The 27,710-nt window shown below is 35.9% G+C and overlaps 1 protein-coding gene across 1 annotated transcript; it reads left to right on the forward strand.

Moving 5' to 3' along the window:
- Positions 1-22,612: 22,612 nt before the first annotated feature.
- LOC148846373 (putative E3 ubiquitin-protein ligase LIN-2) lies at positions 22,613-27,381 on the forward strand. The gene is made up of 7 exons (XM_088956124.1): positions 22,613-23,826; positions 23,989-24,121; positions 24,227-25,197; positions 25,280-25,427; positions 25,558-25,809; positions 26,216-26,525; positions 26,875-27,381. Exons 1-7 carry the CDS (start codon positions 22,766-22,768, stop codon positions 27,003-27,005), a joined length of 3,006 nt encoding a protein of 1,001 aa, XP_088812250.1. The 5' UTR covers positions 22,613-22,765; the 3' UTR covers positions 27,006-27,381.
- Positions 27,382-27,710: the final 329 nt, after the last annotated feature.

The following is a 27,710-nucleotide window of genomic DNA, read 5'->3' on the forward strand; positions in this document are numbered from 1 at the left end:
AAACCATCTCTAATAATCTATTTTGAGGCTTTGTCAAAGATTAATTCAATAGCGTTGTGATAGACCACATATAGGTCTTAATTAAATCCAATTAAAAATCTTATATGACCTTTTTTTGTTTTTTGTTTGTTTTTTCTTTTTTTGGAACTAGGCAAAAATAGGTTAATCAATAGAATATTAATTAAGAATCTTGTCCAATCAATTTTAAATAAAAAATGGCTTGAGTGCTGCAACCTTAAGTTATTCTTGAACTTGTAGTGCTCAAGGGGGCACTAGACCTATTCATGGGCCGGGCCGGGCCGAGCTTTCACTCTATATTAATAGATTTTTCTAAGGCCCGAGCCCGAGCCTGAGCCCGGCCCGACCATTGGGCCTACAATTTGGGGCCCGAGCCCAGCCCTCATAAAAAGCCCAAAGCCCAAGCCTGGGCCTGAGCCCAAAATTTAGCCCATATTGTTACTATTGCTAAAGCGGCTGAATAGAGAGAGAGAGAGAGTGAGAGAGAGAGAAATTATAAAGAAAAAATAAAAAAAATGTATATATTAAATTATAAATATATATTTCAATAAATATTATATTATTTATATATTTTATATAATATATAAAATACATATTATGTATTTTATAAAATATATAATGTTGAATCGGGCCAAGCCAGGCTCGGGCTAGGCTTTTTTGTCAAATCCCGAGCCCGGCCCATAACACAGTCGGGCTTACTGTGTTAAGCCCGAGGTCAGGCCCGCGGGCCTAATTACATGACCAAGCCTGACCGGGATGCAGGCAGGGCCATCGAGCCACTCGGCCCATGAACAAGTCTAGGGGACACTATCATGTCCTTAATTTTAGTGGCTATGGAGCAAATCACAAAAGTACTTCCAACTTAAAGAAGAAGAAGAAGAAGAAGAAGAAGAAAAGGGCCTTTCTTTTCAAGTTAATCCTATAAGCCCAATCCTATGGTTGGGCTGGAATAATTTGTTTAGGAAAGAAAGAGGCCATCAGTCCATTTTAGTGAACATTAAGCCCTAAATTAATTGGGCCCTATTAATTATGTAGTTAATGGGCTTGTAGTAGACCCTATTTATGGGACAACATGCCCTAAAAGAATTAAATTTTATATTAATTTATAATCTTATAAGATGTCAAAGAGATATCACTTATCATATGCTAACAAAAGGGCTATTTTTCCTTATCCACTTTAAGTGGAATAACACATGTCACCTTAGGAAGAGGGTATAATTTTTCCTTCTTCTATCACTTTAAGTGGGGTGACACATGTCATCCTAGGAATGAAGAATTTTATTTTTCCTCCTTAAACCATTCTAGTTGGGATGACACTTGGCACCCTAAGAAGAGAGGGTTGAGGAATTACCTAACCACCTCCCTCTTCTATATAAACCTGTCTTCTTGTAGAAAAGAGGGTTAATGCCATTTTGTTGGTTAATACTATTCTCTATACAAAATTTGCAACACTAAGAAATAAGTAGGAAGAGAAAAGAGAAGAAGATTTGCATCAAGAACATAAAAAAGGAAGAAGAGAAATGTAGGGAATCTTGTTTTCTTCCTATACCTCTTCATTATGATATTTCTATAGTTTCCCCCATGAGATGGAGGACCATGTTCATTTTACTCTTTTCACCCCTCTTTTTTTCTTCCTTTTTTTTTCTTTCTTTTCTTCCTTATATCATATTGAAATATATATATATATATATATAACCATCTATAACATTATCTATGAAAATTGGCCAATTATAGTTCCTTACTCCATCTTAACCCATAAAATTATTGTTTTATATGTAAGAGATAACCGTATACAATCTTGTCCATGAAACTTGGTTGATTATGGTTCCCTACTTCATTTTGACCTTATAAATTATTACTTTATGCAAGGAAAAAACTGCTTACAACCTAGTTTAGAATATTTAGCTGATTATGATTCCTCATACCATGATAATACATATAAATTATTATTTAAAGGTTACCTAAATCCTTATTCATGAAATATGGCTAATTATGATCTTTATTTTCTTATTATGCATAGAGAAAAAATCGTTTATTTATATTTGATGGTTTTCTCTCAAATGAAGAGGGTTATATACATTAGAATTTTCAAAGAAAAATTTTACTTAGTTTAGTTTACTCATTTGTACTTCTAAATCAGAATCAAGAGGTTTTCTTTGTCCCTAATAGAAATCTAATTAAAGGTATATCAATATAATTTCCTAAATGATACTTACCCAAATATCAAATTGGGTGAATTATGTTATGAGAGAAAATATACTAAAAAAATTCCATTAACATTACACAGAGAGGTACTATTCATCCTTTATTTGAGATGCTTCTATCCCAAGATATGTAACATAGGGAAGTGTTGGCTTTTGCATATAGGAGGGGGGAGGGGGGTACAAGTTATGCACAACCAAGTTGGAATAGCACATAATGGTGGACTTATGCCATTGCTAAAACCACTTGACTCAAGGAATGGATATCTTCAACACAATGTTACTCTTGCTCTTAATGACCTTGTAGACAATGATGACAAGGTTTCTAATTTCATTAATGATTGGAGGTGTTCAAAAGCTACAAAATGTAGAATTTGTTGTTCAAAGTAGAAAATACTTTGAAAGAATTAGAAGGGAAGATCAAATTGACCTTCAGACTTGGGGGAGGGCTTGACATCAACAAATGCTATTAAGTAAGGAGCAAGGTTTAGTTGAATGCTTTGGCTGTTTAGCAGGCCATGGAACCAATGTTAAGGTTCTACGCCAGTAATAAAATACATTAAGTCCACATTTTTCATAGTGAGGCCCATACATTTATTACTGACGTGAAATCTCATCATTGATTCCATAACCTGCTGAACAACCAAAGCATTCAGCTAATTGGAATTGCAATGCATTCAGCCTTGAGGACAAAGCTATAGTTAAATGATCAAAAGAGAATAAGTTAGTTATGGAAAAAGTGGCTGCCTGCCCTAAAGGCTGTTAAGACCAACTGGCGAGGCAATCACTCCATTATGATCATCAATCATACAATCATTGTAATTATCTTTAATGATTGACAATAATGGCCATGCTCCAATATATAAGTTGACTATAGCAATAAACGACCAAACCAACGAACTTCTCTTTTTCTTTTCTTCTTCTCTAACGTATTTGTAATTGTTGAACGTAATCAGGTAAATTGGATTAGGTTTATGGTCAACCCAGGCCCAATCCTCAGATTTGGGCCTAAAGCCCGATCCTGAGATTAAGCCCAGTCTACATTGTAATTTGATACACTTGGGTTTTTCAATAAACCCACTTTATGATTATACATGTATGCATGAATGTGTATGTTTGGACCAGATTTGGGTTGGGAATAGGTCATTGAATTCGAGCTACCTAAGGAATAACTCCGGGTCCAACCCGAAAATTAAAAAAGCCCAAACTCTTAAACTCAAATCCAGCCGAATGACCAAAAATCCAAGCCCATAGTTGTGTAAAACTTCTACCCAATGATGGGAAGAAGTTTGTGTGTATGTATGCATGTGGCGACAAACTACATATAAGTTTAAAATTAATATAAATTTGTTTTATAAGTCAAAAGTGATTAAATTTCTAAATTTTTCTTAATTATTATATAAATAATGAACCGGGCTCATTAAATCCAAATCGAAAATCCAATAACATCTTAATTCAGTCCGAGACCACTATATTAGAACATATTTAGATTCAAGCTGTAAATAATTTACAGATTGGGATCCCCATAAATAAAAGGGCATAGAGATTTATTGGTTCGACCATGCGAGCCGGACCAGATTGATAACCAATTGGAATGAGGTAATCGAAGCCCAACCAACATCGTTTTCATTCCAGCATTCAATGAAGACCAAAGAATGGCCCACAAAGGTGTTTTAAGTTGAGGATTTTGTAAGGTCATGAGGTGAGACTCACGGGCACAAACTTTTTGTAATGTGTAGAAGAAACTAATAAAACGGACACCCCGTCCCCATCCACCTTCCGTGAAGCAAATCTAAATACGACTCATTTTGTCTCTTCTTGGCCTTACTACACACATGAAGCTGATAACAACAGATTTTGTGGAAAATCTGACATTTACACTCAACCCCTCGCAAAATTACAATATTCATTATCATATGGAGGTCTCCCAGCATTGGAATTTGGAAGTGGGTCGATTATATATAATTTTCATATATCATTTTTAAATTAGTTTAACTATTTTTTTTAATTTTTTCTTTAATTTAGTGAAAACCCAAATCTAATCCGAAATCTGAAATATTTGACTTGCATTATATTCTGATTAATTTGAAATTTCAATAATCCAATCTGATTTGGATGTACCTGAGTACTATGGAATTAGTCACAAATACCTCATTGAACTTTCATTTTCTGATAAATACCTCTTTGAACTTTCACTTTCTGATAAGTATTTCTTTGAACTTTTACTTTGTGACAAATATCCTTTTTGTTAGAATTTTGTCAATTAACTTCGAGAAAGATTGTTACTCACCTATTTAAAATTTTTTAAGTCACTCGATCCTATCGGATTTTGGGTAATTGGGTTCAGATTGAAGGAAATCATAAATGTTAAACTTGGCCATTCCTGTCGAGATGAGCTTCAGTCAGTAAAAGGCTAATTTAAACACCGTTTAAATAGTCTTTACAGCCTTACATTGGGAATATCTCTGTATTTCTATGCTTTATTTCATGGGCAGATATTTTCAGTGCAAGGCTATAAAGACTGTTCGAAGAGGCTTTGCACTGACTGAATCCGGTTTCTCCCTACCCGTGTATAGCACCTCCTCCTATGGGGACCAAAAGTCTTCTCTGTCAAATTGAAGCAATAAAGATAAGTGCATGGGGTCCCATTGCTGATCCTGTGATGGTTCACAGGCTGCAAGTTACAAAAGATAAAATGGAGCCATGGGTCCTTATACGGACCCTTTTCTGGGGTTAGGAGGTTTATTAATTATTAGACCATGCTCAATTCAAACTCAATTCAACGTTTTCGCATAAATGTCTTATCCCAACATATAGATTTATTTATAAGTTTAAGACATTATGCCATTTATAACAATGTTTTGAGATTTTCTGATATAATGTTTTAATATTCTGATTGGACTAAGGCCATGGTTGGGAGTGACTATGTTAAAAATAAGTGCTTATTTGAATAAGCATTTATTTACATTTGGCTCTCATCTTTTTCAAGTGTTTTATTTTAAAAAATAAGCGTTTGGTAGTTTTTTTTTTAATAAGCACTTAAATAAGCATTTTGACTATTTATTAATTCATTTTTTTCAAATTTTACAAAAGCACATTAATAAAAGCACTTTTATTAAAGTACTTTTATAAAAACACTTTTATAAAAATACTTTTAAGAAAGCACTTTAATAAAAAGCAATTTTATGAAGGTACTTTTATAAAAGTACTTTTACAATGCACTTTAATAAAAGCACTTTTATGGAAGTACTTTTATAAAAGTACTTTTACGGACACACTTTAATAAAAGCACTTTTACAAAAGTACTTTTATAAATTTCAAGTAGTGATAGTTTTATAAGTGGTATTTTAAAATTCAACTAGGAATAGTTTTGAAAGAAAAATTTGAATTAGTGCTTATTATACAAGCACTTAAAAAAAAAACTAGAAATATGAGCGCTTAAAAAATAAACCCTTATTTTTAAAATAAGCACTTATTTTGGACTTATTTTCCAAACACTAATAAGTGCTTAATGGTGTGGTCCCGGCCCAAATTAACACTTATTTCGAATAAACACTCCCAAACATGGCCTAATAAGGAGAATGCTCTACTGATCCCGGTTTTATTGATTAACCAGGTGATTTGTTCATCTAACCTACCAAACCCGTCATTTATGAAGGTTGTGATGATACAATGTGAAAATCCAAGAACTCTTGCCAAGTTTGGACATGGGGCCCAAACTTCTTCAACAACTCAAAGTGGAGGCTATTTTTATCACAACTAAAATTGCTAATAATCAAGAGAGATTAAGAGAGAGTGTTATGTTGAGAGGGAGAAATGTTCTCACTGGTTCAAGTGCACTTCTCAATATTTTGGGTTCTATCTATAGACCCTTTTATGACTGTTGGATTTGTTCCAACAGTCATGACCAAAATATATAAATACCCTCCTATATAACTGCTTATAGCTGTTAGGGGGTATTTATGTAAAAAATCCCCCAAAAAGCTGAAGCTAGCCATTGGGGGGTCCTCAACAGCTAGTTTTCGAATGGGCCAAGCGTGGCCTGCTACAGGCCATGTCGTGCCAGCCCATGGACTTTGAACCGCAGGCCCAACACGGCACGAACCATTGTGTCGGGCCTGGCACTGCCTGATTTACACCTCTACACAGTACCACACTTATAGCTAGCTACCTCTGTTATGGACTTTGGCTTTTAACTATTAGGTAGTTTTGCTTACAACTCAGTTTGGAAGGAGTACAAATACAAATATATAGAGTGCAAAACCTTATACTTTGTATTATTTTGTATGTATTTGTATTAGGCTCAGTTTGAAAAGAATACAAATACAAATATATATAATACAAAATATAAGGTTTTGCACTCTATATATTTATATTTGTACTCCTTCCAAATTGAGCCCGTCATTTTACTTCCAATCAAACACGAGTTCAGATCCGCTGATCATCTTGTAGTTGTAGTTTATGCCACCGATATTCCCAATGTGTGGCTAGACGAACATAGATCCAAACTCGTAAAACACATCTAATGCTAATAGATTCTGCTAAGACAAATATCTTCATCTTCAACATCTTGGATTTTCATTTTATTTTTTTTCTTTGATATATAACAGCTGAAATAGCCGAATTATCGTATATTAATTATTTTGCCTTTTGGTGATAAATAATTAATAATTAAATTAAATATTCAAGGAGTATAGTATTCTTTCCAGTTTCCAACTTCAGCTTCAGGTCCATTTGAAAGGGCGAAACTGAAGATTAAGGTAAGTTGGTTCAACTGTTTTGGAGCATTTTGGATAAAGGCAACCGCCATTCAAATGACTGGACAGGAAATTTTGGTTCTCCAGATTTTTCACCAAACATAAATTATAGGCTGTATCCATAGAGCCCACCTTAATAGCTAGAAGCTGCAGTACTTAAGCCCTCCCAAACAAGCAACATGGTCACACTCAGCGTCAATCCAAGAGTGGAGATCATATATTTATGACACGTTAAATCAAGATTTCAACTAATTACATTAAAAAGATGTCACATGATTTATCTAATTTTATTCATTCATATTTCATAATATCTACTTTCACATTTCACGAGTATACATGCATCATGACTTCAATTGTGTGATGTGTTTTTTTTTTGTTTTGTGGTACAGTTTATACACCATACATGTTGAATGTTTAAATACATTTGATAATGACTGAAGTGACTGAACTGAATGACTTATTGCCTACTTGATTGATTTGTCTTGTCTTGTCTTCTGGTGGTGACCTATGTGATGCATGGCTTACTATTTAAATAAAAATGTATTTTTTATTTGCGTGGACGTAGGTACGGAAGCCGCTCACCAGCGCTTCCACATATATATATATATATATAGATCCCTCACTACATTCTCTATATAAACTCAAGTTATGGTGTCATTATAATTGTAACTTGTAACCACGTGTTGTCCAAACTGGTATCATGACCAGTTAACAAAACAAATGATTCAATCAATCAAATCAATGATAAATTGAAAACACTAATTACCAAAACATTTTTTGTCATTATGTAGAATTTCTCAAATTAAAGCATGCATACTTTATATTGTCTAGTTTGGGGGTGTTGCTGCCAAATTCGGAGCTAAGGGCAGCATAGTAATTTCTAAGGTCTAAAAGTTGCAAGTCCCATCTGCCAAAAGTGAAAGGATGTCAGAAGCCCTGGGAGTGTTCTCAGGGGTAAAGTCAAGGGTTCAAAGTAAAGCCAATGTTACAATAGATGAGTAAGTGCTATTTCAAGTATGTGTGAGTGTACCTTTAATTGTGATGCCCCTTTTATAGTCGAAGTCATTGCATATGAGCGAAATTTCGCCCAACCCATCTGCAAGGTTCGGCAATCCATATGATGGATCTCTCATCCCTTTCAATGGTATCAAAGCCAGGTTCAAATCTTGAACCGAAATAGATTAGAATAACATTATCTGCGCAAATCGGGTAAAACGCCTTCTGCCCATTTGCGTAGTTTCAGATCTGATCTATTTCGGTTCAAGATTTGAACCTGGCTCTAATACCACTAAAAGGGATGAGAGATCCATTATATGGATGGCTGAACCCTATAAGTGGGTTAGGCGAAATTTCAAAAATTTCTCTCTCCCATGTGGGAATTACATTCCCTATTTTAGAAAACTGCATTTTCAATGATCAATCTTGAACCTAAACCGGATCAGATCTGAAACCAAAAGGTAGGAAAGGGATATACCTGATATGGAGTAATAGTAACTCCCAACGAATGTGTTCATGCCCAAGTAAAATGGCAAAGACTGCTCCCACTGAAGATGACACAGCGTAGGGTGGAGCAGAATCAACATGTGGTTCTTCAGCAAGAATCGAACTCTTCAGCAAGAATTCGATGGAGGGTGTGTGAGCACGACTTCAGATCAGTTTTTCACCAAAAACTAATATCAAGAATGCTTCTTGATCGCTCCTACAGGTGGAGAACAAACTGGCAAGGGCGGCAGCAGGAGGAGAAGACAAGAGCAGAATATGGCGTCAGTCTAACTGGAACTGTCTTCTCTCTTGTATCTGTAATCTGAATTGGTGAATTGGGGTTCGTCCTCCTCCTCTATTTATAGCCTTAAAGAGAGGTTCTCCTAATCCCATTAGGAGTTTCCTAATCCAAATCTTGTATTTGAATCTGAACTCTCCTTAAGAAGTAAGGATAATCTCCTATCTTATCTGCAAATAAAGATCAGCCCTCCTAATCTTATTAGGAGTTTCCTAATCCAAATCTTTATTTGGATCTGGACTCTCTGAGTGAATAGGGATAACTCCCTATCCTATCTACTCATCTAAATCCCAGAACCGCCCCTCTTTAATTAATCAAATTAAACCAGTTCGAATTAGGATTTAGGCCCATTAAGTCTATGTGCTTATTCAGCCTCCAAACTGTTGCTCAGTTGGATATCCTTGTATGGCATAGGACCCAAACATTGATCTATACATCAGTCACATGGGTTCAGCCTAGCCTCTGTTACAAGGCCTGGCCGAATTCACTGTAAGAGACAGTGAACCCTTGAGCCCATCATCATGGACTCTTAGTGGGCCCAACATTTACACTAAATGGTCATTGGGTCAAGCCACCTTATAAAAATCCAAGGACTGTCGGCAGATGCAAGATTAACCCATCAAGTATTACCCTCAATGGTCTTACACTTAACCTCTCAGCCCATAATGATCAAACACTGCCCGACAAGAGAGGACCTCTCGCTCGACTGCAAGGAACAGTGTTGAACTCTCTACTCACATGGATCCCGGGAATTATAACCTTTTTCAAACATTTTGAAACCATAATATATATATATATATATATATATATATATATATATATATATATATATATATATATATATATGTATGTATATCTCTATATAAATATATTTTGCAAAACAAATTTCAATGATTGAAATCAACTACCGGCAGTTTAGGTTTCCATCAGAGAGAGTGCATCCCCGATCATTCACTTTGTCCGACAAAGGGGTTGATCCTATCACTATGATCACCCACTAAGATGAATTCTCAGACTGTCCTAGCACACTCAAGTTTTGAACCCCCTCTAAGGATCTCACTAATTGGCATATCAAAGACAACTCGATTCGACACCTAGTACAGCATCATAATCGAGTCTAGGGGTCAGGTGTAACATTTCAGTTTTGCCCATCAATCTCCAAGGTGTAGGGCAATACTTGAATTCTGGTCCGGTTCAAGGTTTCAAGAAAACTCACATTGCATGTACCTCAGGTATCACCCTGGCAGCTGAGACAAGCCACCCCAACCAACTTGGCAGCACATCAGTGTCAGTCTTGACAGGATAAATCTCCCTAGATCTATCCAATGGCTGTGAACATTCTAAACTAACATGAGTTTCATATGTATCTAGTTTAAGGGTATTACACAGAAATACACCACAATAACATGAATCAAATATGTACTTTATTCATTTACAATAAATGTCATAATGTACATCATTCTGATTGGAGCTAAGGGCATACACTATCTAATAAGAATAAGATTAATGAGCAATGAGTAACCATCTCGTAAATTGCAATCATATAGAGGGGAGCCAAAGAGGTGCCGACAATGACCCCTTGTAAGTGTGTTGGGAGTAAATGCACCGATAACGTGCACTTGTAATAAATGCTCCTCAGTGGCGCAACAATGCTCTTAGTGGCATGTTGCGAGAATTATCCTATTGCCCTAGAAGGAGTGACATGACAGAGGTACCCTTGGACGATGCCACATGTTGCCGTGTGACGCACTGACCGAATATACCCTCCATGTGCATTTCTTAATGTTTACTTGTATATAAAAACTAATCTTACTCAAATTGTGATGGTATCTAGTTAAGAGGTTAATCGTGCATTGTCATGTATATTCATTTATACATGACAATGCAGTGGTCTCTAACGTAATTTTAGCACCAAATGGCAAATAAATACAAATTTGAGTGAAGGATCGAAGGAACACACGACCACGTATGATTACGAGTGAAGAACTGCAGTGGTCTCTAAGGTACGTAACTTTTAATTAGGGGTGTCAATTCAATTGGATTGGATTTGGTCCAATCCGATCCAGTCTAATGTGAGTCCATTATAAATGGATTAAGTCCAATTCAATTCAATGAATATTTTGAACCGTTTTATATTGGTCCAATTCAATGTTTAAATCATTTAATCTGTTCAAATTTGTTTTAATTTAGATTAATTTTAACGCAAACCTGATCCCTTGACACTTATATTCTTATCTTCTGTCAATAGATAAGATTTGGTTCAGTCCAACCCAATCCAATATAAATTTATTATGGACCTATAAATAGTTTGGACCATTAAGTCTGGACTGGTCCAATTCTATGTCTTGGTGGTCCATCCAATCCGTCCAAATTGAATTTGATTTGAATGGGTCCAATCAAATCTGGTCCATTGACACCCCTACTTTTAATATCATCATATACCCTTCTATCCGAGTTGATTCTCCATCCCTTCCACTCAGTGTGGAGCAGAGAGAGTGGAAGCCGATGTGCAAATGAATAAGAGTTTGGGTTTGTTCCAAGGTTTTTTAAATCGAACCGGACAACATACCATTCAGGGGTCCAATTACCAGGTTGAACGGTCTGACCATTCGAACCAAATGGACAGCCCATTTTGACAAAAGAAATAAAAAATAAGTAAAAATAAAAAAACAGCCAAAAACCGTTAGACGATTCAAACGGTTTGAACAGTTTGACCACCTGAGTCAGTGATTTGCTGACCAAATCAACGATTTTTAACCAAAAAGAGGATTCTAGGGTAAAACAGAATTGGTCAGATAACCAGTTCCCCGGTTTTCGGGTCTAACCATTGGATCCGGTCCTATTTTGAAAACCATGATTTGTTTATACATTGGAGGAAAGCTCATAAGCTTTGCCGATATCCTATGATGAGTCTTGGTGTGGTCTACCTGAAGAGAGGGTGTCTTTGGATGTTGATGATGAAAACCCAAATCGGTTTTAAAACTCGGGTGATGTCGATGATGAAAGTTCAATGAAGGTTGTGATGAACCTCCTTAATCTCAGCGAGATTCCACCTAGTAGAAAGTTTAAGGAGCTAATGGATTTTTACTTGGATATTGGTTTGAAGAGAAATAAAAGAGGTGCTAGGTTGGGTTGGTTTGTTCAGGTTCTTCTCTTGTGGGCCTCTCAGTTGTGATCTATTGCTTTGTTTTTTGGGTGTAATAGGTGTATCTCCAGGGCCTTTGTAATCGTATATCCTCTTTCTTTCTCTTCCTTTTTATTTTTAATAAATTTCTATTTATTACCAAAAAGAATCTTTTTTCTTTCTTGTTTTTTAGAGTTTTATGAACAATTGGGCTCTATTATACCTATAATGAGGTATGAAGTCTAGAGATGGAACTCAACCATATTTTTTTCTTGAATATTGTCTTAATTAAAAAATTTCTTTTTCTTTTGTTTTTTTTTGTTTTTTTTTTTTGTTTCTAAAGTTAGTTAAGTATGGCATTGATACCTACATTAATAACCTTATCATTTTTCCTTTCAACCAGTAAGACAGTAAACATGAGCATAGCATAGTTTGATGATTTAAATTTAGAAGGGAAAATATTTTGAAATTTAAATAATTCAAATGTTTTTTATTAGTATCATATATAGTTTCTGGTTTCTATTGGTAATCATATTTAATTTATGATAATTTAAATTTAGGAGGGAATTAAATATTTTGAAACTTAAATAATTCAATGGTTAATTAATTATTTCTCTGTTTACAAGGCAAATATTTTGTTTCCATATGCAAGGACTCCTTAAGAGGGCATAGATGTTTTCTGAAAATACAAAGGAGAATTTTTAGAGAACCAATGCCCTTTCTATGGATTCTTCTGCCCTTTTTAATATTAAATCACTATGACCAACACTTAATGGATACTTACAAACACCATGTCTTCATTGATGTTGCTAAATCTTTGCTTTGTCTGTGTTTTTATTAAGTGGGAGCTATCATGGAAGTCCTAAAATGACAGTACTCTGAGTACTGTTTGTCTTATGGCCCTTGACAATGACTTCTCAAATTCTCAGGACTTCCCCATATAGTTAGATTTCCCTGAGGACCCTAAAAATGCCATTGATGGATCTCATTCATGCCAATTCATTCATCAAGAAAAAGTAATAAAGAAATACAAACCAATAGTGGTCTCCTTATAGATTATTCTTCCATCTTCATCATCCAAGCTGTTCAAGATGGTATCTTCCCAACAAACAACACCTTAGGGGGTGATGATAATGTGAATGGTTTTGTTTTCACTTGTTTTTAAAATTGCCACATCAGCAAAAAAAATGCAAAAACGCTTTCTCAAACTTTGTTTTTTTGCTCCTACTAAAAATAACTTTATTTAAATCATGCTTTTGAAACCATCAAAATTATATGTTTAACAAAAAAATACATACACAACCAAGAACTTGTACCTATGATTTTTGTTTTGAGAAGTAATCTATTTTCAAATGAAATGATTTTGATTTGTTTTTGGAACTGGGAACAAGAAAAAACAATTCAGATTGGATAACACCCTCTTAATTTGTCTGAAAGTCAATTATGCAGCTTTGTTTTTCTTGTTTCATTTCATGGATTATGTTGCACAAACTTACACAACTTGTAGCTACTAGAAAATTGCTGAACCAACAACCACTAGCTATGCTCAAATGTGTCTACTGAGAGCAGTTCTAGAAAACCCACCCATTAACCATTTCTCTGTCTTCTCTGTCTATGTGTTTGTGAGTGCATATTATCATTGGAGCCCTACTATGATAGTACTGGTGAATGGTATTTGCCGCCTCACCTTTGATAAGGACATGTCATCAAATTGTCAAGGGTTTCAGTAATGTATGGTTTGATTGCTCTGGAGATCATATAGCTTCTTGTAAGTGGAATTCTTTTGTGGCATATTGCCTATGACATCCTTTGCCTTTCTTCTTTAATTTTATTTTAGAAAGAATAAAAATAAAACTGATAAAATAGTAGAATTGGAAATGTTTTTTTTCTATGTGCAGTAATGTTTTGAAAATTGGATCAGATCGAACGGTTGAACCGTTTGACTTAGGGACGGATCATGTTTTTGGGTCAGGTTTTGGACTGGACCGCTTTTTTGAAAAACTGTTGAATTGGTCAAAAAACTGGTTTCTTGAATTTTCATTCGACATAAATTGTCCTTGAATCATTGAATATTTCTTGGGACATATGCGTACTTTGACAAAACACCATATTTAAGACATTTAATATTGTAATTTTCTGGAATTTTCATTCGACATAAATTACTCTTTAATCACTAAATTTCTTGGGGACAAATGTGTACTTTGATAAAACACCATAATTAAGAAATTTAATATTGTAATAGTCATTGTTGAACCATAAAAGCCATGCATTTATGTGGATAGATGCCACCTCATCTTCCCATTAAAATTTGCCCAATCAAAAAGAAAACTATCCTTACCTTCACACACATCATTGTAAATGTAAATTTTCCTCCCATTCAAAGGGAACAAAATTTACAAACAAAAAAATTAATTATAAATATATAAAAATAAATAATAATTAAATTAAGGAACCAAGTCTAAATGAGATAAGTTACATATAAATATAAAGAAAGTATAGAATATATATATAACCCTAATAATTCAATCTGAGGCCCCGATCGCTTTTTAGTAAGTTACTTAATTATCCGGGTAAGTGCAATTACCCATGTTCTTTTATTTCTTAGGTAAATAAAATAATGATCATTTTAGTCATGAAAATTCCATTATCAAAAGGGGCATTTTTTGTCCCATCCAAGTGTTGACAATTATCCCCCAAATGAAAAAAGTTAATTTACCCACCTAGGAGATGGGTATCACTTATCCAAGTAAGTGATACCTAGAAAAATGAACTTTCCCTAGTCCCCACATATATATATAAAAAAAAAGAACATAGGTTTCTTGGTCAATGGGATTGACCAACTTTCCCCCTTTCAAAATCCCAAAAATGAACGTCCCCTAAGGGTCAAACCGCTTGTACCATTTGACCTAGATGGTTGAACCGCAGTCCTGGAAACTAGTGATCAAAGCGGTTTATTTCTGGGTCAGTTTTCAAAACCTTGATGAATAGTTTCTTATTTGATTTCTAAAATGCGTTCGACTATGATACTGGAAAGACACGATATCAAAAAAAAAAAAACTTGTAACCAATAATACCAGTATTATAAACGTGTAAACCAATCAGATAGTATTTATTAGAATTCATGGGTGGGTTGTGAGTGGTCAAAGCACTTCCAGTACAATTTCTTTCCAGCATAATAGATTTTCCCTTCTAAAATATATAGAAAAGAAATTTTACACCATCTAAAAGACTATTTGGAACACAATAGATTTGTGAGGCCAAAATAAAATAAAATCCAGTCTGCTAAGTGAGGTGCTACACACACTAGACCTAGTACGTGTTTGGTTCTGTTTATGTTTATTGAGTAAATATTTTGTACTTGTGTAGCTGTAAAACCGATAAAAGCAACTAATGAGGGTATTTATGATACATAGGCACCATTAGGCACCACATCAGCAAAGGTGCCAATAAATGCCTATCCGTTGGGGGAAGCTCCAAAATGAAGCTTTCTAAAACGGGAGAGGCACACAAAATCGATATTTGCAATCATCGATACATATGGATGCGCATAATGAGGCCTTTGCTGATGGGGCGCCTATGTGACAGCATTTAATCAATAAACATAAACGGAACCAAACACCCTCCTAGTGCATTCAACAAAGGGACGGAAATTTGCAGTTGTTGTATTCAGGTGATTCAGCCATCTTTACTTGTACTGCAACGATTTCTCTAGGGGAACCCCAGAAGAGGCAAAGCCACAAGTAGGAGGGAATTCACATCAGCGCCCCACAGAGCGCACTCCACACACGCCCCACAGTCCATCCCAGCCATGTATTGGGAACATCTGCCAATACACACTGAGATGTTCCCAATGCACACTGAAATGTGCATGTGGGGTGTCAATCTGATCTCAGTAGAAGGCCATCCCCACAGAAACAGGATGTTCAGTGCAATCCTACTTAAGGGTGTCAATGAACCGGTTTTGGATTGGACCTTGTCCTGTCCAAAATCAATTTGGACGGATTGAATGGAACAACCCGACATATTAGATTGGACCAATCCAGTTCAAAATATTTATTAGATTGGATTGGACCCGATCCATTTATAATGGACTCACATTGAACTGGATCGGATTGGACCAAATCCAGTCCAATTGACACCCCTAATCCTAGAAATTAAAAAATCATTTTATTCACTAAAAGCGCCTACATTACCAAACGCCATCTATTTTAGCTACGCTCATTGATGCACTAATTACATGAACTATTACAGTTGTTACACTTGGCTACACTCGCATCTCATCACTGTGTGAGCTGCATCGGATGCACTAACACTGCACTAGCTAATACAATGTCGGGAGGGATGCCAATTAACCACCTAGACTACATGTTCACTGGGGCCAATGAAAGCACTATAAGGCTGTACATATTGCCCACTTTTTTTTGGGTATTATAAATATTGCACATTAGGACCATAGTACTACTTTTACAGTTGTAACATGTACAATTTAGAATGTTTTTCCCGTACCCAAATATATGTTTCTCTACCATAGAACTTGCATTGATATGTAAAAAAGGAAGGAGGGGGTTACCCTTTACCATCCATATTCTGCATCACTCCTTTTTATCTGATGAATGAATCTAGAAAATTGCAAATTTGGCATTCTACTTCCATTCTTTAGGCTATGTTTTGTGGTGCAAGTCTGTATCAAATAAAAATTTTGCACCCATTTGTTTACAATATAATTGTGATTTGCATTTCCACATCTGATACAAAATTTGTACTTATTGTCTCGTTTGCACTCATTGCTGGCAATGCAAGTTTTGCATCACATACCTCAACTCTCTCTCATATAAAATGGGGACCATATAATCTTGCTTCTTGCCTCATTTCCCACATAAATAACCCACTCCTACTTCCACTTTCTTTCATATATAAGACAAAGTTATATCATTGATCTGATTCTCTTTTAATAAATATTTTTTAGAAGCAAAATAAGTCAAATTTAAAGCAAAACAGTAAACCACAATTTACACTCTGCCTTGCACTCCCATGCATTCCCTCCTTTTTCTTCATTTTTTTTCCATATACCCATTACACAAAAGCACTTCCTAAAAGCCGTCAAAAGCAAAAGAAAATAAAAATATTGTTAGATAGTTTATGATAATAACCAATTTTAAGGTGCCCTTTTTTGCCATTTTCCCAGAATCATAACCCAAAAAATGTTCCAAAAGACAGGTCCAAACCGGGTGAAGCTGGCGTATGGGAAAGGCCAACTGATGGAGAATAAGACGAGAGACAACATCGAGAAATGAGAAGAGGAGAAAAAATTAAAAAAAAAAAAAAAAAAAGAATAAATTACACAAGAAGAAAAGATAGAACTGCATGCATGAACCCGATCCATGCAAAGCCAATTGAGGGTCGCCGTTTGTCATCTCCTCTTTGTTTGTTTTGGACCTATGAAGCCAAAACCCCACTTAACAAATCTTTGTTTAAACGCCTCTAGTACAACTAAATCCATGGCTTATTGTGTTTGTCATGTGGAAGAATGATTTTGTATTAAGCCATATACATGTAGAGTGAAAATAGGTTTTTTGGCTTTTTGGTAGAGAGATGCTGCCAGTTGTTCTTATTTTAATTATTTACTCATTATACATAGAACAAAGTTTGAGCTGATTCCATGTACGATATCTGTACAATGAGATTATTTCTGCAAAACCAATATCATTTTGAACAAGGCTCCAGCTTCCAACAACAATTGGGAGATTCGAGCTTGAGCTTTTTAACCGCTCATTGTAGTACACACATGACAGATCACCAGGGCCCACCATCTCATGGGTCCCATCTACCAAAAATCAGCTTTTATCTGATAACTTTTGATAATCTGATTTGTGGAGTATTTTAGACTAATCATACTGTTGTTTCATAAAGTTACATCCTTTTAAGCTGAAGTGGCTTGATAGAATGACTTATTGATTTATGTTTTTTATAGTTTGATGGATTTACTTAAACTTATCCTATAGTTTTTATTTTACTAAAACACCTCTGATAGTTTGCAATCTATTTATTTAATCGATTTTTCACTAAGAAGTGTTTGTTTTGTCATAGAAAAATAGTAATATGATCACCAAAACTGAATGAAAAAGGTTCAAGAACATGCATGAGGCCTATGGTTATTTATTCCAAAAGTATTCCCAAAACTTTTTCATTATAGAAAACAAAATTGACCAAATAGCGTCAAATAGTGTCTTGTCAGGGGAAAATTGGTATTTTCATTTTTAATTTTCTTTTTATTAAATTTACTCAAATGGATTTAGGATCAAAACCATCATTTTCCATTATCATCTAAAGGAAGGTCAATTAATTGAGTGAATAGATTACAAATTATAAGGGTTGTTTTAGTAAAACACAAATTATATAGAACAGATTTTAGTAAATCCATGAAACTATAGGGGGTGTTTTTGTAAATGACCCCAATAATTAAGTAATAAAATAATGGAGGCCACATACATGGTAATCAATCCAACTTTAGTTTCAGCCATTAAGGAGTTCAGTACCTCCTTAAAAACTCATTCATCATCAGAGGACAAAGCAATAAGTCTTTCATATTAGCCACAGGGTCTTGACTCTTCTGTTTGATTTTATATAAACTTCCACTCTTCTTAGCTCCAAATTTTGACAAATTTACTCTTTTTTCTTCAAATCTTTAATTTTTGGGGGGTCACATGACATCCCATTTTTGAAAAAAAAAGAGAATTTATTTAAAAAAAAAAAAACCCTAATTGTCAACTTTTATTGTACCTTTTATCTTGTGACGAGGGCTGTGTGCTCGGTTTGATCACCAAATCTAAATCAAAATATTTTATGTTTAACACTCCAAGATATGCTGCCTGATGAGGTTTTCCAATTTCAAGGAAGGAGAGAGAAAGAGAGAGATCAATTAAAAAGTACTAAAAAATGATTAAAGTGACAAGTCAATTTATATTTTGTAACCTAGAGTTCACTTTTGCTGCCTCCTTGCTAATGCAACACTTAATTTGATAAATTTGACTTTAATTTTGTGTTAAGACTTTAGAGAACATATATTAGGTCTTGGCTCCTATTACCAACCATTCAGTACTTTTTCTTGTCATATCATATCTGCATATCTTTATCAATTCCAAGTGCTTAGGTGGTGTATGCTTGACAAGAAAATTTGATCTGTCGATTTTTCTTTCTCATCTTCCATCACTAACCGATTTGACAAATTCTTTAAAAACCAATAGAGAAATGATTCTTCATTTGTTTGCTTTGCTGTGTAATTTTATTTGCACTAGCTCAAATGCATGGGAGTGTAAATGAAAATTTTTTATTCACTTTCATATTGGGTTTTGTCTTATTTTGCTTCGGATTTTATTTTACTTTATATAGAACGCAAACAAACAAAATAAAGGAAATGACAAAAAGAAAAACAGAATTTCCATGCACTCAAATCATTTGCACTCCCATACTTTTACACCAATACAAATAAAATTACACTGCATACAAACCTGGCCTAAGGGCAATTCTCCAAGCTGAGGGAGATGGCTTCCAAGAATTGAGAGGTGCAATTTTTAAGATTGCTTTTGAGTTGGAAGCAATTCATCAAAGTCAATAATATGCAAAAAAAAAAAAGCAGAAAAAAAGAAAGAAAAACTTAACAGAAAACACATAGAAATCACCATACATCTCTGCATAACAGTTTTAATTCCTACTAAAATCTTCAGAACCCATTTCAGAAATGTTCTAAATACAAACAAAGAAAAAAGATATAAAAGCAGATTAATCGGATAATTTAATCCCATATGGGGAATTGTAACATTTCTGAACGGTTGGAAGCTCGTTTGTACAGTTCAGAACAAAACAATTATCTACCAATTTTTTGTTAATTTAAACTATTCAAACAAGGAGGCCCGTGAATAAGAAGGCTGGTACAATGAGAATTGTACATTAATGTGAAGGTCTGTGAATCCAAATCTTTTTCTTTTTTTGACTAAGCTGAGCAGATGCCCAATCAGCCCTCCACAAGATTGCCCCCCACAACTCTCCACAGCACATCCTGTCATGTATTGAAAATATCTCTCGATGATAATATCAGAAATGATGGTATTATCATCGGGAGATGTTCCCAATACACGGGATGTACTGGGGGCTGATTTGAACTCAACTGAGCTGAGATTGATGATCACAATAAACCAAATACATCAATTCTGTTCAAAGAAATTATTTATCAAACTGATAGAATTGCAAGGAATTAATGAAGCAGGCTAATGTGATCAACAAAGAAAGACACCGTTGATTAGAAAAGTTGGATTCAAGCTATTTGCATTGTTGTCTGATTTCTTCCCTCGAAATTGGAAATTAAAACCAGTTTATTGAGCAAAAAAATGGCCACATGCTCTTTTTGGCATGATCTAGAAGTCGAGTTGAAATGGGGTTGAGTGATTCTCATGCTAATGGCATTTGACATACAATTAAGATCTAACTTGTCGACCCGACCCGAACCGAATGGCCCATGAAACCCAACTCAAACCTTGATCTCGTTTAAGGTTAACACAACCAAACCTTCATCCTTGTTATCTTGTTTAACGTTAGTTGTATGTTAAGCCATTTAAATTGGGTATTTCAACTCGGCCGACCCGGATTTGGAAACATATAGGCCCCATCCCTTCAGGAATAATGCAGCAACCCACATATAAAAAATGAGCCAAGCCATGCACGTGAAGCATCGACCCGCAAACGGTTAAGCACTCAGTGGCCCATTAACATTGAAAATACCCACCACCCATGTTTGGATTCACTCCAAAAAGCTGATTGGTCCCCTCAGCCCACGGATCTATAACACCAGACAACTATTTAATTCACCAACTTAAGAGACTAGTTGAGAAATAATTAGTGTGTGATGGAAAGGTAGATATGCTCTATACATCAAGGTCCATGAAATTTGATTGGCTGATAAGTGGGTCCTAGACAAGGGTTGTGCCTCTTGTGATGATCAGAGATTACATCTCATTCATTCCAGGCCACGTGGAATCATATATGTAGAGGTTGTCCACCTGTCCATGTACCTAATGCTTTTCCCTATTTTAATATTATTTTTTTGAAATAAAAAGATTCCTGAATTTTGATTAGCTCATAAGTGGGTCCCTTAATCAGCTAAGCAAAGCACATGTTCACAGTCTCTAAGATTAAATAACAAATTTTAGGCTAAATTACATATAGCTACTATGTACTTAGTGGGAAGTAACACTTGACCCCTGGAACATTGTTTTACAATAATGGCCCCCTCTAGTTTCTATACTCCAGCACTCTGCCCCCTGACTTGCTAACAAGGTAACGGTAAAATCACAGCCATGTTGAAGCCACATCAGCTCTAGAAACCAGCGCTGAAATTTCTGTTTGGTTGCCCAATTTTGGTAATTTTCAAGAAATTTGCCAAAAATCGATTCTGGTAAACACTTATCCATGTTCTTTTATTTTTCATGTAAACAAGACAATGACCATTTTGGCCATAAAAATCTATTATTAGAAGGGACATTTTGTCTCATTCAAGTGTTGGCAATTTCCCCTAGGTGGGAAAGTTATTTCCCAGGGGTAAGTGATACCCAGGAAAATAAACTTTACCTGGTCCCCACGTAAATTTGAAAAAAAAAAGAACATGGGATTCTTGTTCAATGGGAACCAAAATCCCATTGACCAACTTTCTCCCCTCTCAAAATCTGAAAAAAAAAAATGAATGCTCCTTGAATAATAACTCAAATGCAAAACTAATTGACCCTTGAGAATCAACACCAAGCATACTCAAAGTCGATTTCTCAAAAATAGAACTACATGGCAGAAATGATACCAAATAACAAAATTTATCGATTTTTGAAAAAAAAAATTACTGATTTTTGAAAATCAGCAACATCACCTTGAACTATCCACTTGAGATTTTTATGGACTGATCTATACTACCTATAAAAGAGCGAAAGCCCCTTGTTTCTGGAATTTTTATTGGACGCTTTTTATCCCCTTTGTCTAAGCATATAATAGACATAAAGATGATATATATGTCATTTACTCTCACTTTAAAAACTGCCCACTTATAACTATTCAGAAACTGTCTATGAACTATAAATAGTTTTGTCTTAGAGATATTATCTCATCAAAATGCATGTACATATTTACTAATAGCAATAAATATCAAAATGATGAAAATAACCATTTTAAAGTACAAACCATTTTTTTATAAACTGATCATTCTCCCTCCATATGTTCTCAAGATGATCTTTGTTAAAAGAAAGATGAGAGAAATATGTGAGAATTGGGATTTTAGAAAAATTAATTTAATTAAAGGGAAAAACGGTCTTATTTGGAGTTTTAAAAATGTTAAAAAATATTCTGTAGAGTATAACTGATGCAATCCTAATGGTGGTAAGGGAAAAGTGCTGGAATCTAGAAATTCAAAGGGGTTTTGTTACACAACAAAGTTTGGGGGACTAAGTATCAATACCCCCTAATACAGGGTGGCCATCTGTAATTTACCCAAAGTTTATTTTCAACTATAAAGTATAAAACCAACCATTTATTTGATTTCAGAGTCTTAATGGCTTTATCAAAAGTCTACTAACAGTAAACTGTCTTCACTCAGACCAGGTTGAACCGGCCGGTCTGGTTCTTTTTTTTTCTTTTTTTTTCAATAAAAGAGAAAAAAACGGGTGCTAACGGTTAAAAAGCATAGGATAATTACCCGCCTTTCTTGTCCTTATTTTGCTGTCTTTCTTCGTCTGTATCTCTTCCTTCTTTTTTAGTTGTTTCTTTTTCTGTTTTGATTTGAGAGAATGTCTGTGAAGCTTCTCATCTTCTCCTCTTTGCTTGAAATCCAGATTCATTCAATCCACAAAAGATGGCATCTTTACAGGAATTGCTCGCAGAGGAAGGATTCCAAGGTGGGAAAACTCCAAAGAACCGAAAGCCCGTGAAGTCCAGAGAAAGAATTACATCCGATGACTCCATAGCCTTACCCACTTACATCTGCCATGATCGAAAAAACTTTGATTCTTCGAAGCAGACACCACAGAAGAGCCTCGTACGTAATGCGTCCTCTGTTTCATCTTCTAAAAGGGTGGATTCTAACTCAAAGAGATCCAATTCTAAGTCGTCATGCATGGCTGAAGCTCTTCCGCCACAGAGCGGCGAGACCATCGTCGATGAAGTCGCAGTTCGCGCAGTTGTCTCGATTCTCGGCGGCTATATTGGTCGGTTCATCAAGGATGAGAGTTTCAGGGAGAGAGTGCGAGAGAAGTGCTATTCGTGTATGGAGGGAAGAAGCAAGGATGGAGATAATGCGATATTCGCAAATATGGAATTGGGTATTGAAAGCATTGAGAGATTGGCAGAGAACCACGGAACGAAGAAGGAACTGAAGATGAAGTCTCTGAGGAATTCGATTCGGCTGCTGAGCATCGTTGCCTCCTTGAATTCTCACAACTCCAAGAATGATACCACCTGTGGAATACCCAATTCGCATCTTTCAGCTTGTGCACAGCTGTATCTCTCCATTGTGTATAAGCTTGAGAAGAACGATCGAATATCTGCGAGGCATCTACTGCAGGTTTTCTGTGACTCGCCATTTCTCGCGAGGACCCACTTACTGCCTGACCTTTGGGAGCATTTCTTTCTTCCCCACCTTCTGCATCTCAAGATATGGTACAATAAGGAAGAAGAATTAATCTTGAACTGGGAATCTGGTGAGAAAGAGAGAAAGATGAAAGCTCTGATCAAGGTCTACAATGAGAAAATGGATATGGGTACCTCTCAGTTTGCGCTTTACTACAAGGAGTGGCTCAAGGTTGGGGCTAAAGCTCCTCCAATGCCTTCTGTGTCTTTACCATCAAGAACCAGCTATGGAGCTGCAAAAAGGAGAGGAACCTCTCTTGGTTCACAGGCTTCCCTGAATAAAAGCTTGTAAGTGAATCAAAATGGTTTCAGAACTTCTTTCAGTTATTACTTTTCATCTGGGCATTATTCTTTCTGGTTGATTTAACATAGAGCAGTTATTTTAATTGTATAATTAATCTCTCTTTCAACTGTGATTCTTATATTTCATGGTGATCGCAATCTCCAAAGATATCGAGCTGTTTTTGGCCGCATCAATGAACGTCAATCACTGGAGCTTGAAAATGATACATGGAGTTTAGAGGAAGAGGTAAAAGTGTGTAATGATGAACACAACATCCATAGAACCAGATCTGTTCATTCGGTAAACTCCCTCTTCCCTCTCTAAATTGACAAGCTACAATTTAAGATTTCAACCAAGATGCAGTGTTTTTACGATATTTGTTTATTTCTCTGACACGGATTACAGAGTGGAAAGGGGGTTCACAGAAGATCAATAAGCCAACAAAGTAGAAACCCAAAAGCAGAGTTGTGGCCCGAGACCCGGAAATCAGACTATTTTAGGTTCTTCCCATGCCGAAGTGAACCAGCAAAGAACTTGGTTCAAGGAGCTCATGTTTCCAAGAATGATTCAATCAGAAAAGAGTCACCCAGCTATCTTCCTTCAAATAGCTTTGGTGCAGCAATCAAAACCATTTGCACTTCACAGAGCCTTAGTGACTGTGAACTTGCAATCCGTGTTGTTGTGAAAGCTTGGCTTGACTCACATGCAGATCCTGTAATTGAAACCATGCTCTCAAAAGCACCTGTTCTTGAGGGGATGCTTGAGGTCTTGTTTACATCTGAAGATGAAGAAACTCTAGAGTTAGCAATCTCAATTTTAGCAGAACTGGTTTCAAGGGGTGAAGTTAACAGGCAGATAATACTAAACTCAGATCCACAGCTTGAAGTTCTCATGAGACTTCTTAGGAGTAACAGTCTATTTCTAAAGGCTTCTGTGCTGCTTTACCTATTGAAGCCCAAGGCAAAACAGATGCTTTCAATTGAATGGATCCCATTAGTCCTCCGGGTGGTGGAGTTTGGGGATGAGTTACAGACCTTGTTCAGTGTTCAGTGCAGTCCTCTGGTGGCAGCATTTTATTTGCTTGACCAACTTCTTACAGGTTTTAACGAGGATGGCAATTTGGAAAATGCCAGACAAGTTGTTGCTCTAGGGGGTCTGAGTTTACTGGTTCGAAGTCTTGAAACAGGAGATCCCCAGAGTCGGAGGAGTGCTGCTTCCATCATAACCTCCTGCATTCAAGCTGATGGGAGCTGTAGAAACTACCTAGCAAATAACATAAACAAGGCATCAATTCTTCAACTCCTGATCCTGGGCAACCGGAGCAGGTCCAGTGGGAGTATCCTTTCTTTGCTGATCGAGTTGCTCTGTCTTAATAGGTAACTCTTCTTTACAATTTCGGGATATTTTCCAGAAATTTATATTTGGTTTAACAAACTGAGACTCTGTGAACCTGAGCAGAAGAACTGAGATAACCAGTTTCTTAAATGGTTTGAAGAACAATGAGGAAAGATTGAATACAATGCACATATTGTTGGTTTACCTTCAATGGGCTCCACCTGAACAGCGCTCATTGGTTTCAGCCATTCTATTACAGCTTGATCTTCTGGTATTCTTCTCATTCTATTTTGTCTGTCTTCTCTATCCATCCTTCTTCTTGTTTTCACTTGTTTCTGTTTCTTTCTAACTCGTTTCCAGAATTTGGAATAGTTTCATATGGACTAGCAGTTGTTTTGCAGGAAGATTCTTTGCAGTACAGTGTGTATAGAGAAGAAGCAGTGGATGCCATTATAACAGCTTTGGATTGTAAGACATGTAATGAGAAGGTTCAACAACAGTCAGCAAGGTCTCTCTTACTCCTGGGAGGTCGTTTCTCTTACATGGGAGAGGCATCAACAGAAACGTGGCTATTGAAGCAAGCAGGATTTGATGATAGCACAGATGATTCATTCCATGGAAAGGAAATCGTCTATGATGAAATCTTGATACAGGTAATTTATCCTGATTGATCATTCTCTTCAACTGTTTTGATCAAATACTTGTGAGAATGATCTATTTAGTTTCCCATTAATTGGTACAAAAAACCTTTCCAAATGATAATTAATTTCCTTTAACTGTTTTGCCTTTTTACTGCTAATCAAGTCTGTGCACATCATGGTTGTGGGAGTGTTGTTAAGTTTCAGTGTCTTCAGATTACGTATAATCCAACTAAGGCTGCTGCTTCTAGTATTATACACATACAATTACAACATTTAGTTGTTTACTATTGGAAGAATGGATAATCTACACCAGTCTGTTGGTTGTACATGAACTCATTTAATTCATTCTTCCTCCCATGTATAACCAATTGAGCTTGTTAACTTATTCTTTTTTTCCTTTGATTATGATAATTAACAGAATGAAGAGGAAGAATCAATACAAAATTGGCTTAGGAAGGCAGCAACGGTCTTGCTCACTAGTGGCAAAAACAGATTCTTGGCTGCTCTTTCAGAGTGCATGGCCAATGGGATTCCATATTTGGCTCGGGCAAGCCTGATCACAGTTGCATGGTTGAGCAGGTCACTCACTTCAATTCAAGATTCAAGCCTCCAATCAACAGCATGTTCAATTCTAGTGCCTCGGTTGATAGAAACTTTAAACTATGACAGAGCACTTGAAGAGAGGGTGCTTGCTTCCCTGTCATTGTTGTGCCTCATTAAGAATTCAGGTATGGCATACCACAAGAGTCTCAGTCTTGTTTAAGATTTCTGTGATGACATAGTTTACACAAACCTTAGCATCTTTAGGAAATAAAAATCAATGTTGAAGATCTTTGTGATCACAGAGTCACAAGACATTACTCCCCTATTAACGACTCCCATTTCGAACACGATACTTTGTGATTGGAATAACTGGAGATTGATCATTTGTGTTGCCAGACTTCAGAACTACTAATGGGAATCTATAATGAATATAATCAATATACACTACAGACTTTATACTGCATAACATCAGTCTTGACTCATCATTTGGGAACATTTCTCTCTCAACCAGTCTTTCTGTTTTGATTTTTACAGAATGTATCTCCATGATCTCACCATTGAGTAATGAAATGATGGGCCCTCTTCGGAACCTCGCCTTGGTAACATGGACAGCAGAAGAGCTGCTTTCAATAGCCACAAGTCAAACCTGTGGTATCCCAAGCTAGAAGACATAGATGGATAAAGAGATGCTTACAGACTGTAGGAAAACTGATCTCTTTGATGGTGGCCTGTATTATGAGATTAGGCGCGCCATCCCATGGTGCAGGATTGTTTCCATAACATGTTCACTGTAAGGAGTTGGTTGTTTCATCCATTTTTTGAGAATATACAAAATATGACTTGGTCATTGAAGAGAAGTTGATTCTTAACAGCAGAGATGTATAGGAACATATATCTCACAAGTCCTATAGGAAAGGTAGGATTGGGTTGCTTTGTCCCCTGCATGTATGTAAAGTGAAGGATCCTTTTATGAGTGAAAATAGACTTTGATTCCTAGAGTGAAAGAATGAAAGAGCCATCAAAATTCTTCTTTTGTTTTTATGAATTCCTGTCTCTTTGGTCACCTCATCATGTCCATGTGTTTTCCCATGTTGGGAGAAGAAATGAGGATGTAAATAAGCATCACAAGAGCCAGAAGTAATGGCTACATCGTGTGGTAATCCGTGCTTCAATATCAACTGGTCGACCAGTGGTCCCTAGATTATACCATGAGCCAGCCAGCCTTGCCTGTTGCATGGACTTTTCTAAGAATCCAAGATTTTGTCTGTAAAGGATTGAAACTTGATATTGAACCACCAATATCAACTGACACATTGAACAAATTGGACCACCGATTAGGTAGAAGTACATATAGTTAACGCTTGGTTTTG

The sequence above is a fragment of the Nelumbo lutea genome, chromosome 7 (assembly GCF_056320005.1).
Source record: "Nelumbo lutea isolate HS-2025 chromosome 7, American lotus-T2T, whole genome shotgun sequence".
Classification (NCBI taxonomy): Eukaryota; Viridiplantae; Streptophyta; class Magnoliopsida; order Proteales; family Nelumbonaceae; genus Nelumbo; species Nelumbo lutea.

What these genes read in the sequence shown, in the direction of transcription:
- LOC148846373 (XM_088956124.1), top strand. Translation starts at nt 22,766, where the DNA reads ATGGCATCTTTACAGGAATTGCTCGCAGAGGAAGGATTCCAAGGTGGG. An exon ending in GCTTCCCTGAATAAAAGCTT is followed by an intron (nt 23,827 to 23,988) that starts GTAAGTGAATCA and finishes CAATCTCCAAAG; the next exon opens with ATATCGAGCTGTTTTTGGCC. An exon ending in GAACCAGATCTGTTCATTCG is followed by an intron (nt 24,122 to 24,226) that starts GTAAACTCCCTC and finishes CACGGATTACAG; the next exon opens with AGTGGAAAGGGGGTTCACAG.